At 43.9% G+C, this 17430-nt stretch overlaps 2 protein-coding genes across 8 annotated transcripts in view; one reads left to right on the top strand and one right to left on the bottom strand.

The window, feature by feature from the left end:
- Positions 1–17430, bottom strand: part of BEGAIN (brain enriched guanylate kinase associated) — a 597092-nt gene that overhangs the window by 209009 nt on the left and 370653 nt on the right. The window lies entirely within an intron of this gene.
- DLK1 (delta like non-canonical Notch ligand 1) overlaps positions 1–17430 on the top strand; it is a 32410-nt gene that overhangs the window by 3205 nt on the left and 11775 nt on the right. Inside the window, exon 3 of the mRNA XM_069949885.1 lies at positions 16750–16810. Within this exon, the coding sequence (XP_069805986.1) occupies positions 16750–16810 (61 nt within the window). The remainder of the gene's footprint in view (positions 1–16749; positions 16811–17430) is intronic.

The raw sequence follows: 17430 nt of genomic DNA on the forward strand, positions 1-17430 counted from the left end.
ATGGCGCCATATATCAATGTACACTCCAGCTGCTGCAAAACTACTGTCAGGGCATGATGGGAATTGTAGTTTTGCAGCAGCTGGAGGGCCACGGGTTGGGAAACACTGACCTACACCAATATGTTACATCCTTCAAACCTTGGGGGTATTTATCAAACCTGGTGTAAAGTGAAACTGGCTCAGTTGCCCCTAGCAACCAATCAGATTCCACCTTTCATTTCTCACAGACTCTTTGGAAAATGAAAGGTGGAATCTGATTGGTTGCTAGGGGCAACTGAGCCAGTTTCACTTTACACCATGTTTGATAAATCTCCCCCCTTGGGTCCCATAGAAAATGCTATGTCTAGAATTATGCTGGCCGCCATATTACTGGCTTTCCCATATGAATACACACACTCCCCACGGCGCCATCATGCTTCTCCCCTCCCCCTCACAGGAAATGGCAATATAAGAATCATGATTTTTCTTTGGCGAAATCCGTATCTTACAATTGAAGACACTGGTGTACCTTGTATCCCGCAGGGAGATAACACTCATTTTCTGACATTCACACTAATTTTCCAGCTGTTATATAGCAGAGAGAAGGTGCAAACTGATGTTAAAAATACTGCTGTGGTTTCCATAGGACTGCAGGTGAACCTAGTGACAAAGTCAACAAAAAAAAACATTGCTGCCTTTTTCCAGAGTGGCTTCTGCCTAATGCTGCGTTTACACAAAACGATAATTGGGCCGATCGTACAATTAACGAAGTCGGAGTAACGATTTTTTTCCCATAACGATCAGCTTTTAGACGGTACAATATATCGTATGGAAAAATCATTTTGCAATCGCACGCCCGCAGCCCAGCCCCCCGCTCATCCGCAGCCCGGCCCCACGGTCAACCGCTGCCCCCTGCGCCACCCCCGCCGCTCTGATCGCCACCCCCGCCGCCGATCCGATCACCCCCCGCCACCGCTGCTCCAATTGCCACCGCTCCGATCGCCCCTGTCGCCCCAGCCATGAGCATACGTTGCCTGCTCCGCGTAGCAGGTGTTCGAAATCCCCGGCTCCCCTCTTCAGTGCATTGATTGGCTGAAGAGGGGAGCCGGAATTTCAAACGGCTCCTCTTCAGCCAATCAGTGCTGCCGTGCATTGATTGGCTGCAGAGGGGAGATGGGAATTTCAAACGGCTCGTCTTCAGCCAATCAGTGCTGAAGAGGAGCACTGAGTGGCTGAAGAGGAGCCGTTTGAAATTCCCAGCTCCCCTCTTCAGCCAATCAATGCACTGAAGAGGGGAGCCGGGGATTTCGAACACCTGCTGGGCGGAGCAGGTAACGTATGCTCGTGGCCGGGGCGGCGGGGGCGATCGGAGCGGCGACGGGGTGGGGGTTTGCGATCGGGGCGGCGGGGGTGGCGATCAGAGCGACAGGGGTGGCGATCGGGGTGGCGGGGGTGCCGATCAGAGTGGCGGCGGCGGGGGTGGCGATCTGGGCGGCGGGGGTGCCGGGCAGAGTGGCGGCGGTGGGGGTGGCGATCGAGCCGCCGCAGGGGGCTGCGGATGGGCGGGGGGCCGGGCTGCAGGCGGACGGACTTTCGCGCGACGACTGTTAACACGGAACGATCAGCGAACATGTTGTAAGATCAAAATGAACGATTTCTCGTTCGTCGTTTGATCGTTCGCTGCGTTTACACAGAACGATTATCGTTCAAATTCAATCGTTATTGTGCAAATTTGCACGATAATCGTTCCGTGTAAACGCAGCATAAGAGCTGGGTGTTGTAATCACCTAAATAAAGCTGGGCTGCAGTACCAGGTGCAACCTGAGGACAGGTGTGGTGCTGTTTTCTAATTCAATACAATACCTTTAAGGCAGGGATAGAGAACCTTCGGTCCTCCAGCTGTTGCTAAACTACAATTCCATCATGCCTGGACAGTCGAAGGCTGAACAGGCCTGATGGGAGTTGTAGTTTTGCAACAGCTGGAGGGCCGAAGGTTTCCCATCCTTGCTTTAAAGTGACTCTGTACCCACAATCTGACCCCCTCCAAACCACTTGTACCTTCGGATAGCTGCTTTTAATCCAAGATCTGTCCTGGGGCAGGTGATGCAGTCATTGCCCTAAAAACAACTTTTAAACTTGCAGCCCTGTGCCAAACGGGAGTATCTGTGCCCTAACTTTGCACCTCCCCTCCGTCCCTCCACCCCACCCTCTTCATCATTAGGAATTCCACTGGAACATTTTCTCCATGCTCAACATTGCACAGGTGGTTAACGATCAAGCCCATGTTCAGTATTCACACAGCTGATGAATAGGAGACAATCTGCCTGGAGCATTCCTAATGATGAAGAGGGTGGGGAGGAGGGACGGAGGGGTGGTTCAAAGTTAGTGCACAGATACTCCTGTTTGGCACGGGGCTGCAAGTTTAAAAGTTGTTTTTTAGGCAAAAACTGCATCACCTGCCGAATGCACCCCAGGACAGATCTTGGATTAAAAGCAGCTATCCGAAGGTACAAGTGGTATGGGGGGGTCAGATTGTGGGTACAGAGTCGCATTAAAGGTTAAAGGGGTAATTCACAAAAACATTTTTTCTTTTAAATCAACTGGTGCCAGAAAGTGCCATAGATTTGTAATACACCACCTCCTGCAGGACATACAGCAACTGTTAAGTACTGGAAGACTTGAGATTTTTTGGGGGGTAAATAAACAATGCCATGCCTATCCATATGTTGCTTCTGGTGCTGCAGCTCAGCATCACTAAAGTGACTACACCCATGGCATAAGTGGCACTCTTACTCAAAGACAGAAGCAATGATGGGAGGTGTAGTTTTGCAACAGTGAGAGAAGGCTGTCAGGACATGATGGGTAGGCATGATGGGATTTGTAGCTCTGCAGCAGCTAAAGAAGCCTGTCAGGGCATAATAGAAGTTGTCAAGGGCATCAAGGGTGCTGTTGTTTTGCAACATATGGCGAAGGCCTTCAGGGCATGATAGGAGTTGTAGTTTTGCAGCAGCAGAAGAAAGCTGCCAGGACATGGTGAGAGTTGTAGTTTTGCAGCAGCAGAAGAAAGCTGCCAGGACATGGTGAGAGTTGTAGTTGTGCAGCAGCAGAAGAAAGCTGCCAGGACATGGTGAGAGTTGTAGTTGTGCAGCAGCAGAAGAAAGCTGCCAGGACATGGTGAGAGTTGTAGTTTTGCAGCAGCAGAAGAAAGCTGCCAGGACATGGTGAGAGGAGTAGTTTTGCAGCAGCAGAAGAAAGCTGCCAGGACATGGTGAGAGGAGTAGTTTTGCAACAGCAGAAGAAAGCTGCCAGGACATGGTGAGAGGAGTAGTTTTGCAGCAGCAGAAGAAAGCTGCCAGGACATGGTGAGAGGAGTAGTTTTGCAGCAGCAGAAGAAAGCTGCCAGGACATGGTGAGAGGAGTAGTTTTGCAGCAGCAGAAGAAGGCTGCCAGGATATGGTGAGAGTTGTAGTTTTGCAGCAGCAGAAGAAGGCTGCCAGGATATGTGAGAGTTGTAGTTTTGCAGCAGCAGAAGAAAGCTGCCAGGACATGGTGAGAGGAGTAGTTTTGCAGCAGCAGAAGAAAGCTGCCAGGACATGGTGAGAGTTGTAGTTTTGCAGCAGCAGAAGAAGGCTGCCAGGATATGGTGAGAGTTGTAGTTTTGCAGCAGCAGAAGAAGGCTGCCAGGATATGGTGAGAGTTGTAGTTTTGCAGCAGCAGAAGAAGGCTGCCAGGATATGGTGAGAGTTGTAGTTTTGCAGCACTGCGTTAAGCAGTTCATCCACTTCAGCCATGATGACAGCTTATTAGCCATTGATCACAGTCTGGAGACGATCAGTCTCTGGATATCGACTTCGTTTTTGTATTTAATATAAAGATAAAACGTGACTTTCTTCAGCAGCCTTGAGAGGCCTCAGAATGGAAGGACGTTTCCTTTTATCTTGTGTAGAGCCGCGCGGCGCAGAATGAGAGGAGACAATAATTGGGCTCCTGCAGGTATTTATAGCTCCGCTGATGACAACCGATGGGAGGTCAAGAGGGGCAAGGTGAAGACGCCGTAATGAGCACCGAACATAAACCACCGCCACATACGCCAATTATTACTAATACTTCTACTAACAACAGCCAGGAGAATGCAATTACTACTAATAATCATCATTACTGTAATCGTGCGGATAGCGGGAATACGAGACGTAGCAATATATTCATTATTATTATAAATATTAATAATGGCCGGAACAAAATACCGTAATCATTAGTACTGAAAATAATTACTACCAATACTAGGACTATACAATGTAGTAATAGATCTATCATAACAAATAACTGCCGCAACAGTATAATGTAATCACTAGCACTGGAAATAAATACTCCCAATTGCAGGACTATATGATGTAGTAATATATCTATTATTACAGATAAATACGGGAACAGCACACTGTAATTACTAGCACTGAAAATAATTACTATCAACAGTAGGACTATACAACGTAGTAATAGATCTATTATTATTACTAAAACCTGCGGGAACCAAAAGCAGAATCATAATAGGTCTGTTTCGGGCGGTAGCCCTGGACCACGAGCTCCTTTTTGGCCACCCAAAAAGATTTATACCGTAACTTTTTTACCGCAATTTTGAAATCAGGCTAATGCCGGGTTCACACATCATATGACACCGGCCATTTTTTGACCCGATTGGTGTCAGTGAAGATCATCCCAGCCGGGATGAACAGCCATGTGCTCCTGCATCCCAATTTACCATTGCACACAATGGAGAGTGTGGCCCGAGTGTGTGTGGTCAGCATGGACCAATCAGGAAGTGAGAATCACAGAGCCATGCAGGAGGACAGTGACAGAAGCCTTTCTATACAGCAGTGTGTATAGAGTGTGAGTGCAGGCACATTATAGCAGCAGTGTGTATAGCTGAGTGTGAGTGCAGGCACATTACAGCAGGAATGGAGAGGATGGGAAACACAAGGACTGACAGAGACTGCAGGGAGCAGGAAGGAATGAGCAGGGTATATGTGGGCACATGCATGCAGCACTCTCTGTCCGGGAAGAGAGGGGTTACAGGTATGAAGAGATTACCTCCACAGTCCTTTCCCCTGATGTAAGCCCCAGCCTGAAGTGGATCTGCCATGATTTGGAAGGTAAGGGAGATTTCCTGGGTCAGAGTACAGTGCCGTAGACCCCGCTATGCAGACCATGCCCCTCCTCCACTCCCCCTCCCACCCAATACAGGGAGCTCTTAAAAAAAAACAAAAAAAACTGTGAGCTCTTCTTGCAAAACGCTCTCAATCTAAGTTACTCTTAAACCAAGGTACCATGGTACATATAGTAGTAGTAGCACAGCCATAGTGGTACAGTAATTACAAACATCATTATTATTATTATTATTATGTCTATTTAGAATAACCATACTACAATTAATTAGATGATAATAATAATAACAACAACAACAATAATTACAATACAAATGCTACTATTAGTAATATTAGAGGTTTTGTATTTATTTATGATGATAAAATAATAAAAAAATTATAATGATAATACATCTTAGAATTATATTAACCTTGTTTTTGCACTTTTGCTTTTTCCTCTCCGTATTTGAAAGACCATTGCATTTTTTCACCTACAGCCCCATATGAGCCCTTATTTTTTTGTGAGACCAATCATACTTTGCAACAATAGACTTAATTTTATCCATAAAATATGCTGCAAAAAAAGAAAAACTAAATATTTGCGTGGTGAAATTGGAAAAAAATAAAGCTTCTTTTTTTTTTCATTTTGGGGGGTCATGTGTTTATAGCCATTTGCCCTATGGTAAAACTGACATGTTAATGTTCCTCAAGTCAGTACGATTACAACGATAAGCAACTTATATAACGTTTATTTTATTTGATGTTTTTTTTTAAAAAGCAAATCCTTTTTACAAAAAACTAAAAACCCTCCTTATAATGATTTTATTTTTAAGTCTATGGAGCGTCATTTCTTGTGCCATGATCTGTACTTGCTATTGGTATCTAGCTTGCGTATAAGCGACTTTTTGATGTGACCAAAAATTGGCAATTTTGCACTGTGCACATTTTTTTGCGCTTACACCATTTACCATCTAGATGAGGAATATGATTATATATATTTATACATATGTACTGCACTGATCTCTGAGATCGGTGTTCGATTACTATAAGCTGTGGGGCCCATTATAAACAATGGTTAAACCAGGATAAGCGTCATAGCATCACTAAGGCCTGGCCCGGGCAGAAGCTATCGCTTTGTGTGTGTGGAGGGGCATTCTCTGCATTAGAGCATTAGATGCCGATGTCAGTTTTCGCAGTGGCATTTAAATACTTAATTAGTTGGCGCGGCGATTGCCCACGTTGGCTAATAGCCTCGTTCCCTGGTGCTGGTAGCAGCTGGGTAACAACTTCACTCCTCTCTTAACCCCCCAGCGGTGCCATGATGTACCAGGTATGTCATGGCTTGCTATGAGTTAATACTGTTAATAAACCTTTTAATGACCGCTAATACGCCTTTTTACAGCAGCCCGGCGGTTGTTGCAAGTGTGGTACTGATAGAAACTAAAGATCATGGCAAAAATTAAACCTCACACAGCCTAATAGATTAAAAAAAGAAAAGGATCGTAAAAGTGCAAATTTTAAGATTTTTTTTTTTTAAAGGACAACTCCGGCCAAAACTATTTTTTAATATGTTATTACTTATGGAAAGTTAGACAAATTTCTAATGTACATTAATTATAGGAAATGCACATATAGAGCTATTTCCCTTAATTTAGTAGATCAGGGAGACTTCAGATTCTCTAAAAAACTGTGACGTCACGAACCGGGGTTGTAATTCCAATGGAGTGTCCAGCAGGGGCGCACTATATATAGAAGTCAATGAGTACCATTGACTTCTATATATAGTGCACCCCTGCTGGACACTTCATTGGAATTACAATGGATGTGTATGGGAATGTACTATACAGTATGTTTTTGATTGAATACATTCATGGAATACTTTGGGGAGCAAGTGTCCTTGCTCCCCAAAGTAATCCATAAATGTATTTAATCAGTACGTTTGGATGGCACCGAGCAGGGAGGGAGAGAAGTGCATCTACCTCCCCCCTCCCTCCCTGCTCGGTGCTGCTGCCACATGTGCACAGTACTACTCCCCCATTATCTGTTCATATTATGAGCAGATAATGGGGGAGTAGTATCTGTGCTATTCCGATAACGAATGCCGCCGCTGCACAGCTGCTTGTCCCAGCACTTCAGCATGCCCCCTCCGCCGCTCCCCCCTCCTCCTCCTCCCAGCTAACAAGTTGCAACTATAGCGCCGCTCATCGCCACCGCCTACTGCTTCTATACACTGCTGCTTACTGCCTCTCTCCGCCGCCTCTCTCTGCTGGCACATACCGCTTCCCGGTCCGCACTGCATGCCAGTCCCCGGCCGGCCGGCAAAAAATAAATATTTTTTCTGTTTTGCAGTATGTTTTATGCCAAAATGAAGGATGTCATTAAAAAGGCCTATTTGTCTTGCAGAAATGAAGCCCTCATATGGCTTTTTTTCTTACTTTTTTCTTATTTTTAGTAATAAATACAGTAATTATAACAGAAATATTTGTATTGTTATTTTAGCTTATTGTACAGATATTTATTTGTATGATTTTATCTTGTAATAATAACCCTACCTGAATAGCTATAGGCTAAGTTCATCTGTGTTTTAAAATTAAATTTTTCTATCAAAAGAGCAGAAGAAGGTAATTGACAAGGTGACATTTAGATCTATCACACAACGGACGTCAGCGGTGCCAGACAAACCTCATTGACCTACAATGGGGTCTGTCAGTTTCCATCACAGTGTCCATCATTTTACTGAGAAATGATGGTGCTTCTGACATATATGACAGAAAAGTGTGGGGGAGGCTCTGAGCCTCAAACACAGATCCGAACAGAGCCTCATGCTTAACCTAATAACAACATAGTAATATAACAAATGTAAATATAAAGGTAATAACAGTAAGACTGAGAGCATCACTATTAGGAACAGCAGATTGATACTGTAAGTATTAATATAACTATTACTATAATCCTTCTTTACCATACTACTCCTGTCATCATGTGAACTCTTAAAAGCCAAGGTTGTGGCCCTAATATGAACAATGAGGCTGGGCAACACACTGATTGGCTGGGCAGGAGAGCAGGACACCGGGACCCCCTGCGGCAAGGAGAGAGGTAATGTATAAACAGACAGCGCAGGAGCTGAGTAGCAGCAGAAGGGGTTAAGGGGGCGGCTGCATTACATACTTGCAGCGGTCTTTCAGACCGCTGCGAGTATGTATTGACAGGGACCTGCCAGGACCTTGACTCATAGCGGATCTCGCTTCAAAACTCACATCGAGATTTCTGCTGCGAATCGATATGTGTTGAACGTACGTAATAAGGCACCCCCCACGATAATAAGCCCCCCCCATGTAAGCCCCTTCCCTCTGGTAATAAGACAAATTGTGGGTACAGGGTCACTTTAACTTTATTTAAAAATATCTTTAGTGCAATACAAAAGGTATCAGTGCTTTGGTGCAATAAAACAGTAGTAACAACAATAGCTTGAGGTGAGATAGGAAACTCTGTAGCAGTAAATAGGGGCCAGATAGGAAGCCTTGCCTAATTAGTAAGTACTCTGCTGGGATATGGTTGAAGTGTGTGAGTTGAAGACCCCCTCATACTCACGTGTAGATAAATCTTTATCTGACCGCCTTTTTCCTCTTAGTATCGGTGACCGCCCTCAGGGGCGGTCTTGGCATTTCTGGGGCCCCAAGCGAAGTTATGTGCGGGCCCCCCCCCTCGACAAGTGTTCCAAAACAATAGACCGCTGTGTGTTGCCCCCAGTAGTATATACCCCTTGTACGCTACCGCCAGTAATATATACTCCTTGTGCGCTGCCCCCAATAGTATATACCCCTTGTGTCCTGCCCCCAGTAGTATATACCCCTTTTTTGCTTCCCCCAGTAGTATATAGACCCCTGTGTGTTCCCCCAGTTATATATATAGCCACCCCCGTGTGCTCCACCAGAAGTATATAGACCTCCTGTGTGCTGTCCCAGTTGTATATAGACCCCCTGTGTGCTCCCCCACTAGTATATAGGCCCCCTGTGTGCTCCCTCAGGGGTATTTAGCCCCTCTGTGTGCTCCCCCACTTGGATATAGACCTCCTGTGTGCTCCCCCACTTGGATATAGACCCCTGTGTGCTCCTCCAGTAGTATATAAACCCCCTGTGTGGTTCCCCCAGTATTATATAGCCCCTTGTTTGCTGCCCCAGTAGTATACAGATCCCTGTGTGCTCCCCAGTTATATATAGACCATATGTGTGCCTTACAAGTAGTATATAGACCCCCTGTATGTTCCCCCAGTAGTATATAGACCCCCTGTGTGCCCCACCAGTAGTATATAGACCCCTGCGTGCTCCCCCACTTGGATATAGACCTCCTGTGTGCTCTCCAAGTTGTATATAGACCCCATTCTGCTGCCCCAAGTAGTATATAGACCCCCTGTGTGCTGCCCCCAGTAGTATATAGACCCCTCTGTGAAGCCCCAGTAGTCTATAGCCCCCCTGTGTGCTCCCCCTGTTATATAGCCCCCCTGTGTCCTCCCCCCATTTATATAGACCCCCGATGTGCGCTCCCCCAGTTAAACAGACCCCTGTGTGCTCCCCCTCCCATATAGTGTATAACACAATAAAACAAACACTTATACTCACCTGGGTCCGGGCTTCTCCTCTTCTCTTCACTCTTGTGGCCGCAGGAAGGGTTTTCCCTGCGATCACAAGAGGCCGCACTCCCCTTGTCCTGGCGCTGATGCTCCAGTGATGTCACTGGAGCGCCGGCACCACAAGGACAAAGCTGCCACTTGTGGCCGCAGGGAAAACCCTTCCTGCGGCCACAAGAGTGACTGACAGGAAGGGAGCTAATGTCTCCCGCCCTGTCAGTGCTGCTGCATGTAACTATGAGCGCTCATTACGAGTGCTCATAGTTACAGTTCAGATGGCAGCAGCAAGCGGGGCAGTGGCCCTGTCCAGCGGTCTTGAGCACAAGAGCGGGGCGTGGGGGCCCCCCTGGATGTTGGGGGCCCCAAGCGATCGCTTGGGGTGCTTGGTGCCAAAGACCGCCACTGACCGCCCTTATAGGTAGTACGAGTTCCAGGTCTCTGTCTCTGGGCCAAGCTAACTAGTAGAATCCTTCTTACTTAGGGCCCCATTACACAGGACGATTATCATGGGAAAAAATTGTTATATCGTCCAAATTTAAACGATAATCGTTCTGTGTAATTGTAGGTAACGATCGAAAAATAGTTTGTGGGTCGTTGATCGTTGATTTAAATCTGAACCTAAAATCATAGTTAATCGTTCGCTGTAGTTCCGCATTTGTTCAATAATCGCTCAGTGTAATTTCACATTGTTTATTGTTTTGCTGGGATCAGAAGGAGTAAACAATCATAGTAACGATCACAGTAATGGTCGTATTAACAATCGTAACTAACAACTATCGTTCTGTGTAATATGGTGAACGATTTCAGGTTAACGATAAACAATCTTGTTTGCGATCGTTTATCGTTAGTCGTTAATCATTAAAAATTGATTCATGTAATAGGACCCTTAGTCGAGCGTAGTCAGTAGAGAGCGGCTAACTAGCATCTGTGCTCTACTGCGAATCAGCTTTTCTTTTCCTTTCCTTCTTAAGGGGGAGACTAGCCAAAACTAATACTCACTGAACTACACAGGAAGTGTGTGTGAGAGTGTAAACTGGCTAAACATTCCCACTTGAACTGCAGCTGTGCACAGGGGGAGTGAGACACCTAGTGGCTGGAGTAGGGAACAGCAGCTAAATATCCTAGCTGTGACACCTGACACAACAACTTTTACCTAGGTGTGTGTAGATAAAGAACACCGCTCGTAGTAGGATACTACATAACTACTATATGACAAAGTCAAATTTGGTGAATGTAAGGTTAGCGGTGATGCACTCATGCATAAGTGGTGATGCACTCATGCATTATATAACTATATTTTTACCAAGTACAATAACACATGCATAGTCACTCAGCACTGTACAGGAGCAGGGAGTCCCATGGTAGTCATCAGTCCCTGCTCCTGTATACACATCCTGTGGCACACATTGCGAGGATTCATACAGTGCATGCATTGCCACTCAGTACTGTACAGGAGCAGGGAGTCCCATGGTAGTCATCAGTCCCTGCTTCTGTATACACATTCTGTGTATAGTAATGAGCGAGGATTCATACAGTGCATGCATTGCCGGGCTCAGTACTGCACAGGAGCAGGGAGTCCCATGGTAGTCATCAGTCCCTGCTCCTATATACACATCCTGTGGCACACAAAGCAGTGTATAGTAATGAGCGAGGATTCATACAGTGTATGCATTGCTGGGCTCAGTACTGCACAGGTGCAGGGAGTCCCATCATAAACAAAAGTCCATAGTCCTGTATATACATTTTGTGTCGCACCCCATCCAGTAAATGTACAGCAATGAGCACTGTTTCATACACTGTATGTTTTGCAGCTCGCTTTACATTCTTAGGGGCCCAAAATCTGATGTTTTTTGGCAGATCGGCTTATGTTGGGCTTCCAGTTTTGCACCATTTACTGCACCCATAGGTCTTTTCACCCAGTTCCCTACAGACTTTATTTGGCAAATCAAAGCTGGGTGACAAGCCATAGGGACAGGGATATGGAACTGTGGCTCTCCAGCTGTTGCAAAACTACAACTTTAGCTTTGGCTGTCCAGGCATGATGAGATTTGTAGTTTTTCAACAGCTGGATAGCCAAGGTTCCCTACCCCTGCCATAGGGGGTACTATCATGTCAACCGATTAAAGGGGTATTCCACTTAAACCTAACTTTTAATATATTGTTGCCCATGGTGAGACTAACAAATCCTTCCATATTTATTATCTGTTCAGTCTCCTTCCCTCAGTTCTCAGCTGCTGCTTTCTGCTGAAGAGACAAAATCTCTGTGTGAGCTTTTCTTTCTGTCTCCCCCTCCTCCCCCCTTCCTTCTGAGACCGCTGATGTAAACAAGTCCCTGGCAGGCTGTATCTGTAACATTGTAGTTTCTTTGTAATGCTGAGAGGGTTAATCTGAGGTCAAGTTGCTGATGAACTCCCAGCATTACAAAGAAGCTAAAATGTTGCAGATGCAGCCTGCCAGGGACTTGTTTACATCAGTCGTCTCAGAAGAGAGGGGGGAGGAGGGGGAAACAGAAAGAAAAGCTCACACACAGATTTTGTCTCTTCAGCAGAAAGCAGCAGCTCAGAACCGGGGGAAGAAGACTGAATAGACAATACAAAGTATGGAAGGCATTGTTAGTCTCACCATGGGCAGTAATATATCAAAGACTATGTTTGAGTGGAATACCCCTTTAAAGAACACATGAATAGACCATGAACATATCTTTTCTGCACTCATTGTACACTTGGTCCCCTTTAAAACCTTTCAGGCGCGTTTCACGCTTTACAGCACTCAGTGGGTGATATATTTTTCTCTGTAGTAAGGATTTATTAAAAATGAAAATATACAAATAGGGCTCATAAATATTAATGCTGCTGCCCTGCAAGGTTTTAGAGCGGCCCACCATAAATTTACATTCATTTATGTAAGTCCCAGCAGACCGCGCTGCACTGATTCCTGGTAGCGACGGCCCTCTTGCAGTTTTTATAGGATACCATTAAAGGCGTATATTTCATCCCTTCGCTGTACAGACAGGAACTTAATGATAGTTGGCAGCAGAAGCCATTACTGTATATCATGGGCTGTCCGCTGCTGAGGATTAACTACAACCTGATGGTAAATACAGCTCTGTCTATGTCTTAGAGCAGTGTTTCTCAACCTGTGGCTCTCCACCTCTTTCAAAACCACAACTCCCAGCATGCCCTGACAGAACTGTTGCAAAACTGTGTACTATAGGTTTGAGTCTCACCAGCATGTGTTGGCCAATGGATGCACAATTTTGCCAGGAAGCTTGTGCTATCACTGGCAAAACCAGGCGCCATTTGGTCAGTGCATTCAGGCGAGACCTTGTTGGCTTGCAGTCGCTGCTCCATACAACCCTACCCACACAGTGAGGAAAACAATTGAAGCCAACGCCTCCTACAAATGAATGTGTGACAGAAGATTACTCATAGAAACATAGAAGATTGTTGGCAGAAAAAGCCCCCCTGGTCCATCTAGTCTGCCCTTTTAGTATTCCCATTATCTTAGGATAGATATATGTTTATCCCAGGCAGGTTTACATTCTGTGTTATGTAGATTTACCAACCACGTCTACTGGAAGTTTGTTTCAAGCATCCACTACTCCTTCAGCAAAGTAATATTTTCTCATGTTGCTTCTAATCTTTCCCCCAACTAAACCTTATTTTGTCCATCATGTCCCCCCTTTACCTTCTTTCCTCCAGACTATACAGATCCAAATCCTTAAGTCTTTCCTGATATGTTATATACCTCACACCCTCCACCATTTTTGGAGCCGTCTTTGGACCCGTTCTATTTTATCAATATCCTTTCTGTAGGTGAGGTCTCCAGAACTGGACACAGTATTCCAGATGTGATGTCACTAGAGCTCTATACAACGGGATCACAATCTCCCTCTTCCTACTGGTTATACCTCTAGCTATACAGCCCAGCATACCATTATATACTGTATACAGTCCAGCATACCATTATATATGCAGCCCAGCATACCATTATATATATATATATATATATATATATATATATATATATATATATATACAGCCCAGCATACCAATATATATATACAGCCCAGCATGCCAATATATATGCAGCCCAGCATACCATTATATATACAGCCCAGCATACATATATATATATATATACACAGCCCAGCATGCCAATATATATGCAGCCCAGCATACCATTGTATATATACAGCCCAGCATACCATTACTGATTGATATATATATATATATATATATATATATATATATATAGCCCTTTATACCAATATATATATATATATATATATATATATATATATATATATATATATAGTCCGGCATACCATTATATATATACAGACCGGCATACCATTATATATATACAGCCCAGCATACCCTTATATATACAGCCCAGCATACCATTATATATACAGCCCAGCATTCTATTATATATATGCAGCCCAGCATACCATTATATATATACAGCCCAGCATACCATTATTTATATATATATAAATTCAAAAAATAGTTCCAAAGAGAGTATCATATAATCTCTTGTGATAATCAGTTAGCCCGCAAAATTTGTTCCCCAATTGTAACAGAAAAAACTCAAAATTACCATAATCTACCGAAAACAAATTTGAGCATGCTTTTCTTTACTCAAAAAAATTAATCCAAGACTTGTAAACATAGTACTCAATATTGCCGTCAAAAGTCTCACTCTCAAAATCATACATCATGAAGTGTAACGAAAAGTATCATGTCTTACCCATACTGTTGTTCCCCTGTTGTACACCCCGACGCGTGTTTCACAGATGACCACTTTATCAAGGGGCATAGTCTCCTGCATGTGCCTGCTATACTTATAGTCACGTCCCTAATACAATTATCCATGGGCTTCTGGAACGTCGGCGCTTGCTTCCGAGCATCGGCCGGCATCGTGACATCCGCCCAGGCACTCAGGAGCGCCGGCGTTCCGGAAGCCCATGGATGATTGTATTAGGGACGTGACTATAAGTATAGCAGGCACATGCAGGAGACTATGCCCCTTGATAAAGTGGTCATCTGCGAAACGCGCGTCGGGGTGTACCAGGGGAACAACAGTATGGGTAAGACATGATACTTTTCGTTACACTTCATGATGTATGATTTTGAGAGTTTGGGCTGACGGCAATATTGAGTACTATGTTTACAAGTCTCGGTTGGGTTTTGTTGTGCGCTATTACTGCGGTTATATACTTATAATATAGACCTACGGAGACTTCTTTTTCTAACAATTTATTAGCCTGTGCTCACCTGGTGTCATTTTGTAATCATGAAGGTATTATTCTCTTAAGTAGTCCCAAGTCCCATGTCGGTTTTGTCCCCTGGACCATTGTACTGTTATCTTCCTTCCCTCAGTTTTTATGTATATTACTCTGTCCAATTATGGTTTTATCAATAAGGATTAATTTTTTTGAGTAAAGAAAAGCATGCTCAAGTTTGTTTTCGGTAGATTATATACCATTATTTATATATATATATATACATATACATACATATACATAGATAGATAGTCCGGCATACCATTATATATATTCAGCCCATTATACCATTATATATATTCAGCCCAGCATACCATTACATATATACATCCCAGCACACAATTATATATACACATCCCAGCATACCATTATATATATACATCCCAGCATACCATTATATATATATATATATATATATATATATATATATATATATATATATATATACAGCCCAGCATACCATTATATACATACAGCCCAGCATACAATTAGCTTTCCCTACCACCTGGTTGCACTGGTCACTTATTGTGAAGTGTCAGAAATCACTACCCTACTCCTCTGAAGTCTTTTCGAACACAGAACTGCAGATATTATGCTCAGATGATTCCTCCTGCCCAAGTGCATTATTTTACATTTGGACACATTAAACTCCAGTTTCCATTGTTTGGACCACTTATCTAGTAAAGCTAAATCATTTTCCATATTACTGATACCTCCAGGAATATCAACCCTATTGCACACATATGCGTCATCAGCAAAAGACAAACCTTACTTATCAAACCTTCTCCTATGCCACTATCCTTACCTACCAAACCTTCTCCTATGTCACTATCCTTACCTACCAAACCTTCTCCTATATCACTATCCTTACCTACCAAACCTTCTCCTATGTCACTATCCTTACCTACCAAACCTTCTCCTATGTCACTATCCTTACCTACCAAACCTTCTCCTATGTCACTATCCTTACCTACCAAACCTTCTCCAATGTCACTAACCTTACCTACCAAACCTTCTCCTATGTCCCTATCCTTACCTACCAAACCTTCTCCTATGTCACTGTCCTTACCTACCAAACCTTCTCCTATATCACTATCCTTACCTATCAAACCTTCTCCTATGATACTAACCTTACCTACCAAACCTTCTCCTATATCACTATCCTTACCTACCAACCCTTCTCCTATGTCACTATCCTTACCTACCAAACCTTCTTCTATGTCACTATCCTTACCTACCAAACCTTCTCCTATATCACTATCCTTACCTACCAAACCTTCTCCTATATCACTATCCTTACCTACCAAACCTTCTCCTATATCACTATCCTTACCTACCAACCCTCCTCCTATGTCACTGTCCTTACCTACCAAACCTTCTCCTATATCACTATCCTTACCTACCAAACCTTCTCCTATGTCACTTACAAACATATTAAAAAGGTAATGATGCTTAGTACTCTTGTGATCACAGAGAGTGGAGCCGCTGTCAGGGAACAGCTGCACTAGTTCCACTTCCCTGCACTAATTGATAAGATGCAGGAATAGAATTGGAGCCTAGAGGAGAGTAAATAACTATTACCAGGGGCTGGATACACCTTGTTGTGTATATGAATTATAGTGTAAATAAATAAATATATATATATATATATATATATATATATATATATATATATATATATATTAATTATAATATAATGTATAATATGTCTCTTCTAGGGGAATGCATGCTGGGTTGTCATCCTACAAATGGCTACTGTGAGAGTCCTGGAGAATGCAGGTATGTACTTTGCCTGGGATGTCATTGTACAATAGACATGAAACTTGCGTTCTGTGCTATGCTGCGCCCCCTTAAGTCTTGCTCTAGGTATAACACATTTGCACAGATTTTCTCGTATGAGACTTCCGCCACGTTTACTATGACTTTTACATACTTTTTAAGCACTTTTCTGATGTGCAGACACAGGAAAGGGGTGCAACCGCTGTAAAAGGGACATGGCTTAAAGTGTCACTCAGGGGCGTAACTAGAAATGGCTGGGCCCCATAGCAAACTTTTAATTGCCACCCCCCCCCCCCTCAACCGACCACTACACCGTCAACACACCCAGCTCTACACAGGGTCTGTACTACATATAAATTACAGTGCAAATATATTTAGTGACTCACAGGGGACGTCTTCTCTGATCGGAGTTCTTCCCTTTTCATCTTCTTCTCCATTTGCCCTGTGCCGTTATGAGAACTTCTCTGAGCCACGAATCCACAGAATCTGCCAGACAGACATATTAGGCTCCTCACTCTGGCACCATCCTCATCTCTATACACACTGCACATCTGTTTTGGCCCCTTTAAGCCCTCTTTCAGTGGGTAGCCCTGACTCCTTATAGATAGTCCCTTGTTCAG

This window comes from Dendropsophus ebraccatus, chromosome 13, assembly GCF_027789765.1.
Source record: "Dendropsophus ebraccatus isolate aDenEbr1 chromosome 13, aDenEbr1.pat, whole genome shotgun sequence".
Classification (NCBI taxonomy): Eukaryota; Metazoa; Chordata; class Amphibia; order Anura; family Hylidae; genus Dendropsophus; species Dendropsophus ebraccatus.